At 36.9% G+C, this 18,097-nt stretch overlaps 2 protein-coding genes across 3 annotated transcripts in view; one reads left to right on the top strand and one right to left on the bottom strand.

Annotated features, from left to right (window-relative positions):
• Positions 1 to 3,558: 3,558 nt before the first annotated feature.
• On the top strand, positions 3,559 to 17,403 carry CLEC9A (C-type lectin domain containing 9A). Its single transcript, XM_015542533.2, has 6 exons — positions 3,559 to 3,721; positions 5,648 to 5,728; positions 11,920 to 12,066; positions 14,226 to 14,377; positions 15,557 to 15,678; positions 16,340 to 17,403. Exons 1-6 carry the CDS (start codon positions 3,631 to 3,633, stop codon positions 16,458 to 16,460), a joined length of 714 nt encoding a protein of 237 aa, XP_015398019.2. The 5' UTR covers positions 3,559 to 3,630; the 3' UTR covers positions 16,461 to 17,403.
• CLEC1A (C-type lectin domain family 1 member A) overlaps positions 11,501 to 18,097 on the bottom strand; it is a 34,032-nt gene continuing 27,435 nt past the window's right edge. For both annotated transcript variants that reach the window (XR_001511398.2, XR_001511397.2), the window contains exons 7-8: positions 15,753 to 15,916; positions 11,501 to 12,121 (exon numbers count right to left, since the gene is read on the bottom strand). The gene's annotated coding sequence lies outside the window, so the exon portion shown is untranslated. The remainder of the gene's footprint in view (positions 12,122 to 15,752; positions 15,917 to 18,097) is intronic.

An 18,097-nucleotide genomic window follows, 5' to 3' on the forward strand; every position in this document is an offset into this window, starting at 1 on the left:
GGCTAGGCTTTCATCAACCGAAGCTGTGCAAGATATCTACGTTTGAAAGACAACATAAGGTAGTGGAAAGAAAACTGAACTTGGACTCCGTAGAACAATGTAGATGATGACTTAACTAAAGTACAACCATGGACCAAATAGTAGTGTGGCCCCTTTAACGTTCATTTTCTCATACTTCAAATAGAATAGCATCCATTATCTCATGCTCGCACAACCTAAGAAAAGGTCAGGGTACTAACTAGATCGATAACTCCATGAAGGCAAACACCATGACTTTCCTATACGCCCAGCATTAAGCACGGCTCCTTGTGGCTCACGGGAAGCAAAAAAATAGTCACTTGTCATCACGTGAAAAGCACCACAATCTGTAAAACATCAACAGAATTACAATTTGGATTCTGAGTCTGCTTTGGTCAGACTCAACCTCTGTAATTTTCTGTGCAAGGAAAATAAAAGTTTCTTTGCAAGAAGACTGATGGGGTTTAAAAATAAGAAAATGCTTCCTTAACAAGGCCCGTAGGCACGTAGACAAAACGGCAAGTAAAAATGTTTTATCTCTTCCTGACAGTTCTATGCTTGGTTTTTGCTGAATAACTCCTGAAGTATTTATAGATACGTGGGGAGGCACCCTTTCACGGGATAACAGGCAAACATTGCATTTCTTTCCCACAGCTTCCTTGAAGCCACTCTTTCTTCTCACATTGGTGGTAATAAAATTTGTGAATGGGATTCTCAAACATCTCTACTGAGAGGTTTGTTAAACCATGCAGATGTGCAAACACAAATACTCAAGCTTCTCAGTTGGAAGGCTGAGAAGACGCTGAGTCCTGTGCTTTTAAGAAGCACTCCGGCTCGATTCTGCTACAAGTAGTTTTTAATACATTGTGAGAAAAACTACATTAGAACTTCCTCCCTGTGTAGCTTTTGGTAAGTTACTCTCAGTTTCCTCATGTGTGAAATGGTTTTAATATTATTACTTTACTCACAGGTAATGGGATCATCTGATATGATATATACAACATTGAGCAGAGTACCAAACATGTAATAAATACTCAACAAATAGGTATTATTTTATACCTTTGTGCTCTAATACCCAAAGACCCTTGGATCTTTATCTTGTCTTAGACTATCGATAAACAAGCAGATTTTGGAGAGACAGGAAAAATAACACAAATACCTCAGGTTTCGCTTCCACTTCAAATGTCTTGAAATTATGGTCTTGGGGGCAGAGTATCATTATGTTACTGTTTTTATTTGCTGATTCAGAGAAATGGAATAGGAACTAATATTTGAGAAAATCATCTAGAAATCAACCATATCTCTGGACTTTAGTGTTTTATCACCCGCAAATGGAAAAAAAACAAACAAACAAACAAACACATATATTTATACATCACTATGGCACAAGTAAATTTCAAAGAATAATATGATATCTTAGGTCCCAGAAAAAATGCAATTAAAAAATGTAAACCAATCAAACTGTGCCTACAAATATTCTTTTTTCTGGTCCTCAAATCAAAATAATCTTATACATGAAATCAGAATAGCACAGATTTTAATAGCACAGGCTCTGTGATCAGAGCACTTAATTTCAAATACTGACTTCCACTTGGTAAATAGTTTGATTTCTCTGCGCTTCAATTTACAACGAAGTTACACTGTGCTAATGACAGTGCCTGTTTCATAGAGCTGTTCTGAGAATCAAAATAATTCACATAAAAGCCTTTTGAAACACTACTTGGAAAGTCATGAATAATCAGTAAAAGGTGGTATGATTAAAAACATCAAAAGCGATACAAGTAACCTATTAATTCTTTATCGGGAGAGCCCAGTGTTTCCCCTAAAGAAATTTATCAGAGCATATACTGTGTTACAGAAAACTAGATCTTTCTAAGCTTGATATTTAGTCCTGATAAAATGTGAGCGCACCTGGAAATTAATGACAACTCATTGAACTTCCTGTTCCTGTGCTCCTGACATTAGTCTTAATGCACGTTTGGTATGCTTATGGCTTCTTCCTCTTCTTCTTTTCAAGATAGAAATCACTACATTAAAAAGGCTACAGAGTTAAGTGACATTGTTTTTCAGATCAGAATCTCAAGTCACATGAAAACCATTAGAAGTATTCAGAGAATTTGCTGGATAGTCTCCCTTTACCTCTTGAGATCCTCTCGGCCCCACCCTGTGTCCTGGGAGGCAGAACTCAAATAACCAGCATTATTTGGGGAAACTTGCCGATGGCTTCCAGTTAATTTAGCTATTGGGAGGTCCTAGCAGTGATCAAAGGTTGAAATGAGACAGTGGTCAAGGTATTCAGTCCCTGGGTCTTCCCTACCATGACATGGTTTGGCAAAGGAAAGGCTGTAAGTTCGGTATCGTAGGCCATGTCCCCTATCAAACAAGTCATGGAGTTCAAACACCCTCCCCTTAACTCCTCAGGCCTAGGGTGATAACAGTATCCCAATGCATATCTCACCACCTTTCTTGGGTCCATTAATCCTTCCCCCAACAGTGCCCTTATTCAATGCCCTTAGATCACTCCCTGAATATGCCATTTGTTTTCTTCTGTTACAGAGACCAATGATTGATGCAGGGAGACACTGAAACAAAAGGGAACATTGCAATTTTGCAGATTATTGAGATTTGCAAACTATACATTACTAAGACATGACCTTTGGCCATAAAGACAGATAGCCAATATGTGAATGGTGATTAAAGTACCAAGTTTCTTAATACCAATGCTATAGTCACAGGATGTGACAGAAATGGCCACCTATCCACTAAATAACTCATGCTTCCCATTTAGAGTAACATTGTCATAAAAATTTCCCTGGCCAGGCAAAAATCACATTTATCAGGCCCAGCCTTTTAGATCCAAACACAAGCATTACATTAGTGGATGTGGATGAGCTACATGTAGGTTATGGCTTTTCGAGCAGATGTAGATTTGCCATCTTCTCTTTCCCTTTCCAAGGGACTCCGGTGTCTCACGAGATAGAAGGAGCCTGGGTCCCCCTTGGAAGAAATTGACCCGCTAACCAGGGTTACTCAAGCTAAATTGTTATGTGAGCAAGAAATAATCTTTAGTGTGCTTTCTGAAACTCACTTGTCACTACATTACCCTAACTACTACAGCAGGTAAATTAATTTTAGAGATGAAATCCCTCCCTAGCTTTTTTGTTTTAAAGATACACAGTGATCCACAGCTCCTTACATCCAGGTGAGCGAACCCTGGCTCTTTGCTCCCTAGGTCATCCAAATGTTTCCTACACCAAATATAAGGGTGCTGTTTGGACTTCTTTTCATCTTGACAATAACCTAGTGCTGTCACCTTCAACATCTGCTGTGCTTTCGAAACCAGAGCAATAATCTATTCTACCATCGGCCGTTTCAAGTTCAGGTTCTTTCTCATTTCCTTCTTTAACAAGTTCTACTTTGGCTTCAACTTCACAAACTTCTACTTTCTAGATGAAGATGCATTGATTCTATTCCTTAAACCTAAACATAGTTTCCCACTGGTGTGAGAAGTAGTCAATTTCAATTCTTTCACCAGCCTGCTCCTGCCACAAGAGGAGATATTTTGCCTCGGCTTCTCCTGGAGACTGCCTTACCTATCGAAGCATCTCAGACATGCAGGAAGAAGGGACATACAACTCACTCCAGTGGGATAATCCAACACCAAACCCTTACCAGAAACATCTGTCTTCCACCAAATGTTCAGGTAACCAGTTCTGATTATTTAGTCCAAGACTTTGCAGTTTACATTTTGTTTCCTGGCCTACGATGAGCCCAAGGTGATTTTTCTAATGAGATTACTCACGTATGCATCTGATAATGTGCATGATACGCTAACGTTAAAAATGAAGTGATATGGGAGAGTAAGTAAAGGTGCGAAACGAAAAGAGCAATGGCTACGACAAATATGTAACCTATGACAAAAAAGTAACCCTTTTCCCTCTCTCTCGCTGGAAAGACAACGAATTCCCAAATTTGGAAGATACATGAAAGAAATCATATATTTTTTTATTAGTTTGGTTCCTGCATAAAATACCCTGAAAATCACCTGACAAATACTAGGAAATAAAGAGAAAACATGGGTTGAAAACCTGGCAAAATCTTATCAGTCTGGAGCTGTCTGCTCCAGTGATCAGTGCTGGTATTATTATTTAACATTTGTATTAGCTTCTTATTATTTTGATAATAGATTAACATGGACTGAGGGGTTTAATACAAGACAAATTTGTTATCTTACAGTTCTGAAGGTCAGAAGTCCAAAATTGGTTTCATTGGGCAAGGCGTTGGCAAGGGTGCGTTCCTTTAAGGGGCTCTGGGGGAGAATACATCTCATTGCGTCTTCTAGTTTCTAGAGCGGCATTTCTTGCTTTCCTCGGCTCATGGCCTTTTCCTCCATTTTCAAAGCCAGTAGCATTATGTTTTCAAGTGTTTTTCTGCTTCCATTGTCATATAGCACCCCGACTCCCGACCTCCCACTTATAAAGTCCCAGATTAAACAGGATAAAGTCCCCATCCCAAGATCCTTCACTTAGTTTAAAGTCTCTTTTACCACAAAAGGTAATATTTACAGGTTCCAGAGAGTAGAACATGGGCATTTGGGGCAGTGGCATTATTCAGCCTACCACATAATCCAAACAAAGATAACTTTTAATTCTTTCTGGCTAGTGTTAAGAATATAGCAAATCATACATTCTTCATTTTTCCTTCCTGAATAGATGCAAAATTACCTAGAAAAAAAAATGTCCCTCAGCCAAAATTTTATGTTTTAAAATTAAGGGATGCCTGGGTGGCTCATTTAGTTAAGTGTCTGACTCTTCATTTCAGCTTAGGTCACGATCTCCCGGTCCATGAGTGTGAGCCCCGTTCCAGGCTCTGTGCTGATGGCTCAGACCCTAGAGCCTGCTTGGGATTCTGTGTCTTCTTCTCTCTCCGCCCCTTCACGATTCATGCTCCGTTTCTGTCTCTCTCTCTCTCTCTCTCAAAATAAATACACATTAAAAAGAATTATTTTTTTATTAAAAAAATTTTTTTTACATTTATTTATGTTTGAGAGAGAGAGACAGCACAAGCCGGGGAGGGGCAGAGAAAGAGAAGGAGACACAGAGTCTGAACAGGCTCCAGGCTCCGAGCTGTGAGCACAGAGCCCGACTTGGGGCTCGAACTCACAAACCGTGAGATCATGACCTGAGCCGAAGTCAGACGCTTAACCGACTGAGCCACCCAGGCGCCCCCACGCCCCAATTTTTTTTAATAAAAGAAATACCTTTGAACCAATCTTGTTCAAGTGGCACTGGAGAGAGATGAGGATGTTTGCTTTCAAAAATGAAGGCTTACTACCCGGTTTGCTCTAAAAGATTGCTGGAAGAGAAAACTAGAAAACTAAGTAGTAAGATTGTGGCATAATATACCGTTAAGAGAAGTATGTTGTTTAACCTATTGGATTTGACATTTTTCCAAATCTAACTTGCATTTCCAAAAGTTCAGAGTGCTTTTTTCCTGTTACCACAGTCCCCAGGGCTTCAAGGATTCTCTAGTAAGAATGCAAATTCTTTCTTTCACTCGGTCTGCTCTTAGTCCATGTCTTTCATCTACTTTCTCTAACTCAGTATCATTGGCCCTATTCCTTGCTCAGGAACATGGTGTCTTCTGGTGGTGATTTCATGTATTTTCTGCGTGGGCTCAGTAACAACCTCTGTTTTCCTGGGCATCAAGTGTAAGTATAAAAGGGTATCTTCTAAATTATCTCTCTGTATACATACTACATATACTTTACATATAATTATGCATTATAAAAATACATATGTACATATACGCTGCATGTAGCTTTATAGACAATTCTATATATCATTATAAATAAATATCATAGTTTATAAATAGATAAACCAATCAATGAGAAACCTGTAAATGCATATAAGTGATGTAAAATAATGGCTTACTAATTTAAGTTATGGGGCATTTATGTAACTCTCTAAGCACTGGGATGCTACTGATAACTTTTAATGCTCATCTGCACGAGTTAATTGTTTAACTCAATTGTAATGCCATAGTCTCTTTGGGGAAAATAATGCAAATAATGACTTATATTATGATTCAATTTGTGACTTTTATTAGTATGCCAAAGGATGCAATTTGAAAGATTTCAGTATAATGCTCTTTCTTTTCTAAATATGCATGTATTCTAAATTTAACTTTATGCAGATTATGTTAGTAAGAGCTTTTCACTTTACATGAGGCAAAGTACAAGATAGTAAGCTTAATGCAATCTGAACACTTTATTTGGGCCATAATTAATCACATTTCTTTAGTCCAAATTTTAAGACATGTTTTCGTATCTGGCTAGTGAAATTTTTATAAAATATAATAATTACAGAGCTGCAGATTACAAAAAACAAACAAAAAAACAACCAACAACTTGGATTATCACTCATGCTAGCACTAGGAAGTATATGTAGAAAGACAGAGATAAAGTTTATTGTCCAGATAATTCCTCCTTTTCATATGCTCTGGAAAAACATTTCTCTATCTAGCAGACATTAGCTGGTGAGAATTATGAGTTCTAGAATGAAGAAGAGACAGGTTCACATTTGCTTCCACAAAGTATAAGAAACTTGATCTTGTTCATGTTAGCCATGAACTTATTTTCCTGATTGTTCTTAGAAAATTGTTTTAAGAATTACTAGAAGTTCAATAAGTAATTTTGCTTGTCTATCACCTCAAAAGAAATTTCACAACAAATGTTAGCACTGCGAAAGCGTTCCTTATCTCACCGTCTACTCTCTCTGGGTATCATATAAAAATGTTATTTAAATCAAACGCAAGTCTATTTTTTTTAGGAAACTCACACTTAAATGTATATTTCTCAAACAGACACACTGGAAATAGATTGAGGAGTTGAAAGAGAACTAACAGATAAGTAAATTAACCTCTAATAATTCAGTTTCTTCTGTAAAACCTGGGCACTTTGAATGGAATATTGTCTAGCTCCATTCTGACGACAGTACAAGCATTCATGCACAGAGTGACACTGGAAGGATACAAAAGTAACTAAAAATGGGGTCAGGAAAGTAAGATAGATGGTGACAACATCAGTGATTGCTGTTTGTTGCTTTTTTAATGCCGTAATCCCATGGATGTAGTCTGTATGAAACAATTTTTTTAACTCCCAAAACAAAAAATATGGGAAGAAAATACTTCCATGAGGATAAAGGAAAGCTAGCTAGAAAACAAAGTATTTAAAACTTTCAGTAATTTCTGGAAAATGCTTACAACTACAAGTTTTGGCTTTTTTTGCATTAATAGCTACAAATACCTACTTTTAAAACTTATAAATATCACTATACAAATGTAAAATATTTTTACTAGTGGCTTTTCTTCACATATAGTGGCTTTTATTTTTTTGCTTACCAATATTGCCATTGGCCAAGATCATCTTTTACACTCTCAAAACATTCTTAGGGCTTTTATTAAGTAAAAGCCAGTTACAGAAACAAGAGTTGTGCTAAACAAGAAGTGGTTTGTTGACTTCAGACTTTCTTAACTTATTGCTGTCCTTCTAGTTATAGACTATTTTATAGCCAGTATATTTTGAGTTGTAAAAATCATGTTTGATGTCTAATAATTATCTCATCTTAATCATGTTCCACTTAATAAAGAATGTTAAATATTCTCTCCATGAAAATTTTCACTGTAAGAAAAAGGCCAATATTAATATTTAAATTATTATATAATATATAATTTAATATACATATTAGAAACAGGGACATGTTTCTGACAAAGAGTAATGAATGAAATCTATATCCTGTTTAAATATGAAAGTAATGCATGGGTTAATTACAAATTTTTCTTGTATACCATTAAAAATGCATCCATATATATCTGACAGTAAAATGAGTGGTAAAATTAATCATGTACGTTGATATAAAAGGATACACTGTAGTAATTTAAAGAGGTCTTCTAGAACTGTTGCTATTAACATGGAGATATGGTTACACAATAGTTCCCATGAAATAAGCAGATTTAAAAGTCACTTATGGAAAAATACAGTTTTATAAAAATTATATGTAAAATAGATGGGGTTTTACATGCATATGTGGAAAAAAGTTTTAGTAGATATAAACTAAATGCTAACAACTGCTATTTGAATGGCGGGTTTAAATGTAAGGAGAAGCAGTTTCTTGCTTTCTTCCTACTATTTTGTATTTTCTATTTTTTTTCTACCAAATGATTTATGCTAATTTCTAGTTTGAAAGCTCTGTACTGCAAAATATTTTCTAAAACATCAAATTTTTTCATTTTTTTTACTCTTCTTTTTCATTTTCTTAATTCATCCATTAAGTATATCATACAACATCGTATAATTACAAGATACTTTTATTTGGGGGGCTTTAAAAACATTTGTCTTATATTCCCCCAAATAAATATATTGTTTAATCTTTATTCCTCACTTGTCGCAAATTGATTACAAACCCAAGACTGTATTTTGCTTCCCATTTGGGGGGGAACAAAAGAGAAGTCTCATTTCCCTTTCTCCAGTTTTATTACAGTTTTATACAGTACAACCTTTTCAGGTGGTAATAAACACAGCAGCAATAACCTCAAGAATATGGTTAATCTAGAAAGAGTTCATCGAAATTTAAACTTCTGGAATAATACTTCAAATTCCTAAAAAAATATTATTTTCAATCTCTAAACATGCCAGATTATTGATAGAATAAAATAAATAACATCACTGTCCTACTCCCCACTCTGGTTATATCTCGCCTTTTGCTAAGAAGGAACATAATCCAAGCCACTAGCAGCCTAGGTTACTTGAACCACCAATGGACAAGGCATAAACCATCCTTTGCATATCTCCCTAGCTCTTGAGCAAAATATAGAAAAGAGGGTAAGAGTCCTAGACCATATTGAGAAAGATTAGCATATGTGTAATAATAGACCCCAAAGTAGAAGAGATAGTTCGATAAAAGTGGTATTATTTTAAGACCTATTGGATGAATGTTTTCCCAAACTGATCAGAAACATTAAGCCGCGGGTTTCAAGACATTCTATAAAAACCAAACGGCACAAAGAAAAGCAATATCCATGTGAAGAAAACTATTTAATAGACTATGAATAGATGGGTACTTTATAATATGATTTTAAAAAAGAATTGACCTAAAAAGCCAGTCAGACTTAGAAGGAAAGAACGGCAACAAAAAATAATATAAAAGTAATGTGAATATGGGAGAAAGGCAGGCTCTGCCGAATATTGAAACAAAATTATAAATATAAAATAATGAAGGCTGTGTGGTTCATTCCGCCGAGAAGCAGGCAGATTGAATGTAACTAAAATAATAGAAATATATTATTCCTATTATTCTATCCTTTCAGCTACAGATGGCAAGTAAAAGAGGATGGGGAGGACAGGCACGTGGGAGGCTCAATCGGTTAAGCATCTGACTTCGGCTAAGATCATTATTTCATGGTTTGTGAGTTCGGGGACCCACAAGGAACTCCGTACTGATGGTGCAGAGCCTGCTTGGGATCCTCTCTTTCTCTCTCTCTCTTAGTCCCTCCCCCACTTATGCATGCAGCACTCTCTCTCTCTCTCAAAATAAATAAACTTAAAAAAAAAAACAAGACAATGGGGAGGGGTTTCATTCAGTAAAGGATATGAGACCACACACAATGTAGCCATCTGGGGGTGAAACGCTGAAGTCATACCTTACAAATTCCAACAAAATAAATTCCAGCTACCAAATATGGAAAAGTGAACTATACTTATAAAAGTATAATCTCAAGTGTAAATTTTTTACTAAAAATGACTCAAGAAACAAAACAGATGAACGTAGGGGAATAGAAGGAAACAATAAGGTAAAAACAGAGAGGGAGACAAACCACAAGAGACCCTCAAATACAGGGGACAAACTGAGAATTGCTGAGGGGGTGGTGGGTGGGGGGATGGGCTAAATGGGTGATGGGCATTAAGGAGGGCACTTGTTGGGATAGGCACTGACTACCAAAGGTAGATGATGAATCGCCAGATTCAACTCCTGACACCGTTGTTACCGTATATGTTAACTACCTCGGATTTAAACAAAATCAAAAATTTTAAAAAGCATCTGACGTATGTGGGGCAAACTACCACAAGCAAAGTCAAAAGACACACTGGGACAGTGTAACTGCAGCTCGTATCAGGGAAAAGCTCAGTTTACCAAAGTACAAGTGCACTAGCAGAACCCGTTAAACGAGATTGATTTGCCGAAGAGTCACACGGCCCAAAATGCCAGGGCTGACAAATGTACAGTTTACCATAAGAAAAGGGTACAATTTAACGACCACATTAAAGTAAGGATATGTATTACAATGAAGGATCCGGACAGGCCAGGTACGAACAGGTGTCTTGTCCTCCCTCTGTGACTATCCTTTCGGAACACAGTTCTTCTCTTCAGTCAGGAACCACCAATGTATACACAGAATACTTTGGTACCAGGGCACACCAAATAGAGTCTTGCTTGGGAATTTTTATATTTTGCTGACCGCATAGGCATACTTCTGTAAGGTAACCAGCTTCAACAGCAGACCCTGCTCAGGACCTCCTTGTAACCAGGGGCAAATCATCGGTCATATGGCATCAGTAAAGAATGCCGACAAGCTAGTATAATCTGGCCCCAACATCCTCAGACTGATGATTGCAAAGCGACACTATTAATCAGTATGTCTCATACCTCGTCCAGAGGTCGGTACCAGGCAGAAACTTTAGAGACACTGTCAGGCTGATCCCAGGCCTGTTTGAATGAATTCTCAGCACAATAAGCACCTCATATAAAACAGTCAAGGAAAGAGTAGAAACTCAATGAGAAAAATTATAGTTAATTATGTATGTAATATATATTATATATTATATATAATTATACACTTCATAGAAAAGGAAATACAAATGACATTTATATGTACGAGAAAAAGTTTCAACACCAAAGTAAAAAGGGAAATGCAAAGTCAAATGATATTGAGATACCATGTGCAACAGCATATATGGAGGGTAATTTGGAGATATGTAATACAACTTAAATGTACATAAACTTTGACCAAGCAACTTATCTTAAAAATAGGCTTGCATATGTGTGAAATTATGTATGACTAAGGTTCTTTATTACAGTATTTATTTCTGGAATGCCAAAAGATTACAAACAGTCTAAAAGTCAATAGAAAATGTCTAACATAAATCATGATATATCCAGACAATGGAATTCGATGAGAAAGCTATTTATATACTGATATGGAATTATGTCCAAAATATACTTTATGATTACCTTTCCTTAAAGTTTACTTATTTATTTTGAGACAGAGACAGCATGATTGAAGGAGTGGCAGAGAGAGAGAGAGAGAGAGAGAGAGAGAGAGAATCCCAAGCAGGCTCCTTACTGCCAACACAGAGCCCGATGCGAGGCTCAGTCTCATGAACCAGGAGATCATGACCTGAGCTGAAACCAATAGTCAGAGACTCAACTGACTGAGCCACCCAGGTGCCCCCCAAATATATTTTAAGTGGTAAAATAAAAGGTGAAAAACCATATAAACAGATTGCTACCGTCCATACAAAGGGAAGAGAGGGCATTTTATATGCATTTGCTTGTAAAATTCAAGCAAATATATGTGGAAGAGTAAAAAAGAAATTGGTAAAGCTGACTGCTCTTGGGGAGTGAAGTCAGGTGCATGAGGAGACTGGGTGATAAAGTGGCTTTTTGCTCTGTCTCCTTTGAAGTTTTTGATTCTTGAACAGTGTAAATTGTAAACAAAAACTTAATGCGAATTAAAGGCCCAAAGATCATCAGTAACTTGCAGCTGTACTTAGTCTGTATGGAAAAACTAGTTTGCAATAATTTGTTAGCATTTTTTATTAAGAATGATTGTTATTGTTTGAAGTGTTCCAGGTGTCCACTATTGCAATGAAGCAGCAAGAAAAACTCATCCATCAGGAGAGAACAATGTGGAATTTCACACGATGGCAGAAAAACCATAACCTTCAGATGAAATACTGTCAAACCTTGATGCAAAACTCCTTCATTTCAGGTAATTGATATCAAATCAGTTTCCACTGTGCAGATACAAATGCAGGCACCAATCCCTTAAAAGAAAAAGTGACATACATTTTACTCTCAGCAGAACTACAGTCAGAGCTTTAAATTAGGAGGGACATAATTTTGATCCACACTTCAGTTCAATCTTATATTTTAAGTGGTAAAATAAAAGGTGAAAAACCATATAAACAGATTGCTACCGTCCATACAAAGGGAAGAGAGGGCATTTTATATGCATTTGCTTGTAAAATTCAAGCAAATATATGTGGAAGAGTAAAAAAGAAATTGGTAAAGCTCAATTCCTCATAGAATGTGGAAAATACTGAGGTCCCATGAAATGCAGATTTAAAAAGCATATAGTCAAATTTCAAAGGGAAATGTGTAGGATTAGATCAGATTTTTTTTAAGCAGCATTTGATGTTTTACCCAATCACTCCAATTTGTAAGTGCATCTTTAATTATAGTTCTAAATTCTCCAATATATTTAGTTGAGACATTGCTTTAGATTCAAATTTAGATATCCCTTTGGGCAGAAAAATCATTTTAGAAATCAGAGTATTTATCACAAAAATTATAACAATGCAGGGTTCAACTCTTTTTAAATATTCTATGAAGTTATTTCAGTTTTATCTTTTACATCTCTTACAAGCATTTCTTTTCAAATAGGCTCCACACCTAACATGCGGCTTGAACTCACAACCCTGAAATCAAGAGTCACACTCTACCGACTGAGCCAACCAAGCTGCTCCCCTCTTAAAAGCATTTAAACCTAAAACAGCCTATTTCTATTTGTTTTGTAGTTTGTCAAATATTCTATGGTTACCTAATTGGCATTAATTATCCTTGGAGTGAATACCGTTTAAAGAATCACCAATGAGAGAGATCAAAAACCTACTATAGCTCCTTCTGACTAAAATGTAGTCAAATAAATGTTTACAGAATCACTGTGTGCCCCACAGTGTTTTTAAATACATCAAGCTTTTGCAAGCATGAGTTGGGCCCACATCCGAGCCACCAACCTTGAGACAATGACAATATCCATTTTGGAGACCTACAAATCTAACATGTCCTCCAACCTTTCAGCTGCCATTGTCAATGCCACTCAGGCTATAACTTTAACAATAGACAAGACACTGATCAGCCCAGATTCTAAATGAAGGATAATGAAAAGCTTTAAATAACTCAACATTGGATCCATGGAAACTGATAATGAACTATTTGTGACCCTCAGTAGAAGTCTTGTGTCTAGAAACTAGAGTTCTGGAAATGCCAGTGTCTTTCCCTCTATAAAACTGTGCAAGAAACGGTCAAATTCTTGCTTTTCGGTTCCCCTTTTATACTCTTGAGCACACTTTTTTTGTGAATACATTCTTTAAGACAGGGTTCATAAAACCGATTAAACAATATGGCTTACTTGTTAGTTATATCCAAGTTCTGAAATAAGCTTATTGGTCACTTATGTTTTTCTTCAATTTTCCTCACTCACGTTTTTCTAAAATCATTCCTCAAAGTAGAATGAACTGTTTGTTCTCTCCCTTACCTACGAAACACGTTCATGTTTAACTCTCAGAATTTAAACATCAACTTGAAACTTATTACTCAGCTTGCCTAATGGTCCAGTATATTTCCAATTAGATTGGACCAGTGAGGTTAACAGACATGAAACAATAAGCAAACAAATGAAGACATAAATGATGTCAACCTAAAGAAGGGAAATATTTATAAAAATAGAATAATCAGCTCACTTATTATAGAAGAGGAACAATTTGGGGAAAGACATTCCAAAGCTGATTTTAAGTTTAAGAGAGAGAGAGAGAGAGAGAGAGAGAGAGAATCCCAAGCAGGCTCAGCACTGTCAGCTTGAAGCTTGACGTGGGGCTCAAACCCACAACCTGAGCTGAAACCAAGAGTTGGTCGCTTAACCAGCTGAGCCACCCAGGCCCCCCAAAGTTAATTTTATCTTAAACTAGTTCTTACAGACCTATTGTAGTTGGAAATAATTATATAAATCTCACTACGGTAAGTACTGCCTCATACGAACCATTTGGTTAAAAGTGCAGTTTCATTGGGGGTGAGACAAGGGGTTCCTTTGGGGAGATGTGTTACTGGTATTTTTCTGATAAATTTAACAAAGTATGTTTATATTCAAAGCCCATAACTGCAGCCCTTGTCCAAACAACTGGATTCAGAATGGTGGAAGTTGTTACCATGTCTTTGAAAACTGGAAAATCTGGCACACCAGTAAAGAGGACTGTTTGAAGGAGGGCTCTAATCTTCTACAAATAGACAGTAAAGAGGAAATGGTAAACGCTATCTCGTGGTTTCCTATCATTCTGAAAATACCCTGATACGTTAAAAGAAAGGACTGATTCTAATAAGACAGGATTCCTTAATATTCTACAAAAGTAGTATATTTGTTGTACGTAATAAAGGTCTCAAAGAGACGAAGTGGGAATTGCCAAAGTTTGTTTTCCCTTTAATTAGACAAACAAAACAAAAGCAGGAAGCTATCCAGAAATCAACGAGAATATGTTAGCTGTATGTCCTTTGTTAATCAAAAAGGCGAGGCGGTAAAGGAAATACTATTTTATGACTTGTTGATCCACTCCAAGATGTACGTATATTACAGTTGTGTATGGTTCAGAGTCATCATTTTCAATGCTGTAGGGAAGTATAACAACCAATCACAACTCTGTAATTACCAAGGAAAAGCGGAAGTATAAAAAGGGAAGTGACGTCATGAAATGGAGAGGTCTATGAAAATAAGCATTTGCTAAATGAAATGTTTAGTCTGGTTTATTACCATCTTAAAACAAGTAATGTTTCCCTGAAGTCATTTTACATATGTATGGAAATATGTATGAAGTAGAATACAGAGTTAACACATTTCTGACCTTATTAAAAATGTATGCTTGCTATATTCAACGATTAGCTAACGTTCAATTTTCCAAGAATAATGAGAGAACAATTTAACAATATGTTAAGGGCACGCAGTAAACCAAGACAACTTGAACTCACTACAATTATAGGCTTCCACTATTTTTTCTGTGCAAATTTGGTGACAAAAGCTAGTCATGTTTTTTCTAACAGAATACCCCTACAGTTAAGTTGCCTCTGGAATCTTCTAAATTATTTCTCGTATTGAAGTATACTGGGAAAGAATGATCTATGTCAGGTCTATGATGTCAAGGATAGTTCTACTTTTCCTGATTAGTATCACACCTTGTTTTGACATGTATTAACTGCCAAACTCGGAATCTGTTAAGATTATTTTATTACCAGATGCTTATTTTCCTTATAGTCCTTAAGACCCCATCTATCGTACAATAAAAACAAATCTACGAAATGTATCCCTTCTTTTAAAACCATCTCTGTCTTATTCTTTCTCAATTTCCATCTAGGCAAAATGTTACACTTTATATTCCATCATAGTTTGTTGCTGTTTTCCCCCTAGCTCACTGTTGAGGTCTTGTTTCTTCTAGGACTTTATCACTGGCCACCTGAGGAAGATCAAAAGTGGCTATGATTACTGGGTGGGACTGTCTCAGGACGGTCTCAGCAGATCGTGGCTTTGGCAAGATGGCTCCGCTCCTCCCCCTGACCTGTAAGTGTCTGAGGGAATTGTTACAAGAAAAATTAGAAACCTGAGGGAATTCAGACGTTCCTTTTATTTTATACCTCAGAGTTTTTCCAGAAGACAGAACCAGCAATGATAGCTTCACAGGCTTTTTATTGGAACCAAAGCTGAGGTCATTGAAGGGTAGCTTCATGGCTTCCAAGTTTTCCTCCTTCTCAGTCCTGCTGCCATCACCCGTAGCACATTCACATCAAAATTGGAGACACTGCATGAACAACATTTATCAGTATCATGACATTTCTTGTGGATTGTTTAATGGCTAGAGTACTAAGGGAAAGACATTATGGTGATTATTAAGCGATTTCCATATTAAGGTTTTTAGATAGAACTAGGGAGATTGGTGAACAGGATTAGGTGCCTTAGTATTTTGAGAGTTAAGAGTCGGGAGAGAAATCTTAAGCTAGAGCCAACTTTTCTGTCTCTATTTCTTTTAATGTGAGGCTTTTTGCTATTGTAGTAGCATATTTTTATTGAGGGAAAACAGCTCTGTTACTGAAGAAAGAGGGTGCCATAGGAGGATACCATATTAAAACAAAACAAAGAGCTACCCACCTCACGTTAGGTACCCACAAGACCATCACAGTCAGCCCCATGCCTAAAGTCAGATTCACTGACTTTGCCTCCCCAGGTCACCAGTAAAGACATTCCAATCAACTAACCAGCTTTGCGGATATCTCAAGGACAAGTCCCTGTCTTCCGCTAACTGCAGCATTTGGAAATATTTTATCTGTGAGAAGTATGCATTATGATCCTCTACCTGAACAAAATTGCACTTGAAGAGATCTATTGCAAGAGTGTGCTGATCAGGCCATTGGAAAACCTGCCACAAAATTCCAAAGGGCAAGTGAAGTATGCCTATGTGTGGGCTATGAAACTACCTACCTGGGAGGTAGGTATCAAAACCTATCTCTGCATTTACACTTGGCAATTTCCTTCAATGCTTTCCAGACCTTCATTTGATATAGTGTAAATTGCCAAGAATAAAAGTGACTTCGAGCTACTGAGGACAAAATCCCGAAACGCTGAGAACAAACTGAAGAAAAAACATGTTCTTGTGCTTTTGTTTCCCCCTAATCTAGAGTGACTATAAACTCCACACAAAAATCTATAAGCCCCTGGGGGGATGATGCGTTTCTAGCTAGCTGATTTTTTTTATATATAAATAAATAAATGTAAGCTTTTAAAATCTCTGCCTGCCAGATCTTTCTTTGCATGTTTTCTAGGCTTCCAGGCATTCCACTATTGAATCTGCAGGAGAGTAGGACAGAGATATGGATTTTCATATTAGAAAGAAGACAGACAGCTATCTGCTGCCTGTAAGACAATACCCTTTTAGGATTGCAGAATTCTACTGGACGCTTGCATTACAAGCACTTTATATAAGTAGAAGGAGTAGTTAGGCCGTCAGTACCAGTGCATCTCCAGTAAAGGACAGCTGTGAACTTCCTTCTTTCCTCTCTCTGACTGTCTCTAGTACTCACAAATCAAAGGACTCAGGCTGGGACTCTCAAGGTTAACACTCCAGCATTTTTTTTTTTTTTTTTAATTTCAATTCCGGTATAGTTAACATACACTGTAGTATTAATTTCCGGGGTACAATGTCATGATTCACCAATTCCATACGTCACCCTGTGTTCATCATGATAAGTGCATTCTTTAATCTGCATCATCTATTTAACACCCCCCCCCCACTTCCCCTCTGGTAACCATCAGTCTCCTGTCAGTAGTTAAGAGTCTGTTTCTTGGCTTGTCTCTTTTTTTCCCCCTTTGCTCACTTGCTTTGTTTCTTAAATTCCATATATAAGTGAAATTATATAGTATTTGTCTTGCTCTGACTTTCTTATTTCATTTAGCATTATACTCTCTAGCTCCATCCATGTCATTGCAAATGACAAGATTTCATTCCTTTTAATGGCTGAATAATATTCCATTATGTGTGTGTGTGTGTGCGTGTGTATGTGTACCACATCTTTATCCATTCATTAATCAAAGGACACTTGGGCTGCTTCCATATCTTGTCTATTATAAATAATGCTGATATAAGCATAGGGGTGCATGTATCCCTTTGAATTAGTGTTTTGTATTTTGGGGGTAAATACCTAGTAGCATGATTACTGGATCATAGGCTAGTTCTATTTTTAACTTTTTGAGGAACCTCCATACTGTTTTCCAAAGTGGCTGCACCAGTGTGCATTCCCACCAACAGTGCAAGAAGGTTCCTTTTGTTCCATATCCTTGCCAATATTTATTGTTTCTTGTGCTTTTGATTTAAGCCATTCTGATAGGTGTAAGGTGACATCTCATGGCAGTTTTGATTTGCATTTCCATGATGACGAGTGATGTTGAGCATCTTTTCATGTCTGCTGGCCATCTGGATGTCTTTTTT

Source organism: Panthera tigris, chromosome B4 (genome assembly GCF_018350195.1).
Source record: "Panthera tigris isolate Pti1 chromosome B4, P.tigris_Pti1_mat1.1, whole genome shotgun sequence".
Classification (NCBI taxonomy): domain Eukaryota; kingdom Metazoa; phylum Chordata; class Mammalia; order Carnivora; family Felidae; genus Panthera; species Panthera tigris.

Bases quoted from the DNA above. Each gene is read 5' to 3' on its own strand.
- CLEC9A (XM_015542533.2), top strand. From the start codon at position 3,631: ATGCAGGAAGAAGGGACATACAACTCACTCCAGTGGGATAATCCAACA. The intron at 5,729-11,919 runs GTAAGTATAAAA...TATTGTTTGAAG, and splicing joins TGTTTTCCTGGGCATCAAGT to TGTTCCAGGTGTCCACTATT. The intron at 14,378-15,556 runs GTAAACGCTATC...TGTTTCTTCTAG, and splicing joins TAGACAGTAAAGAGGAAATG to GACTTTATCACTGGCCACCT.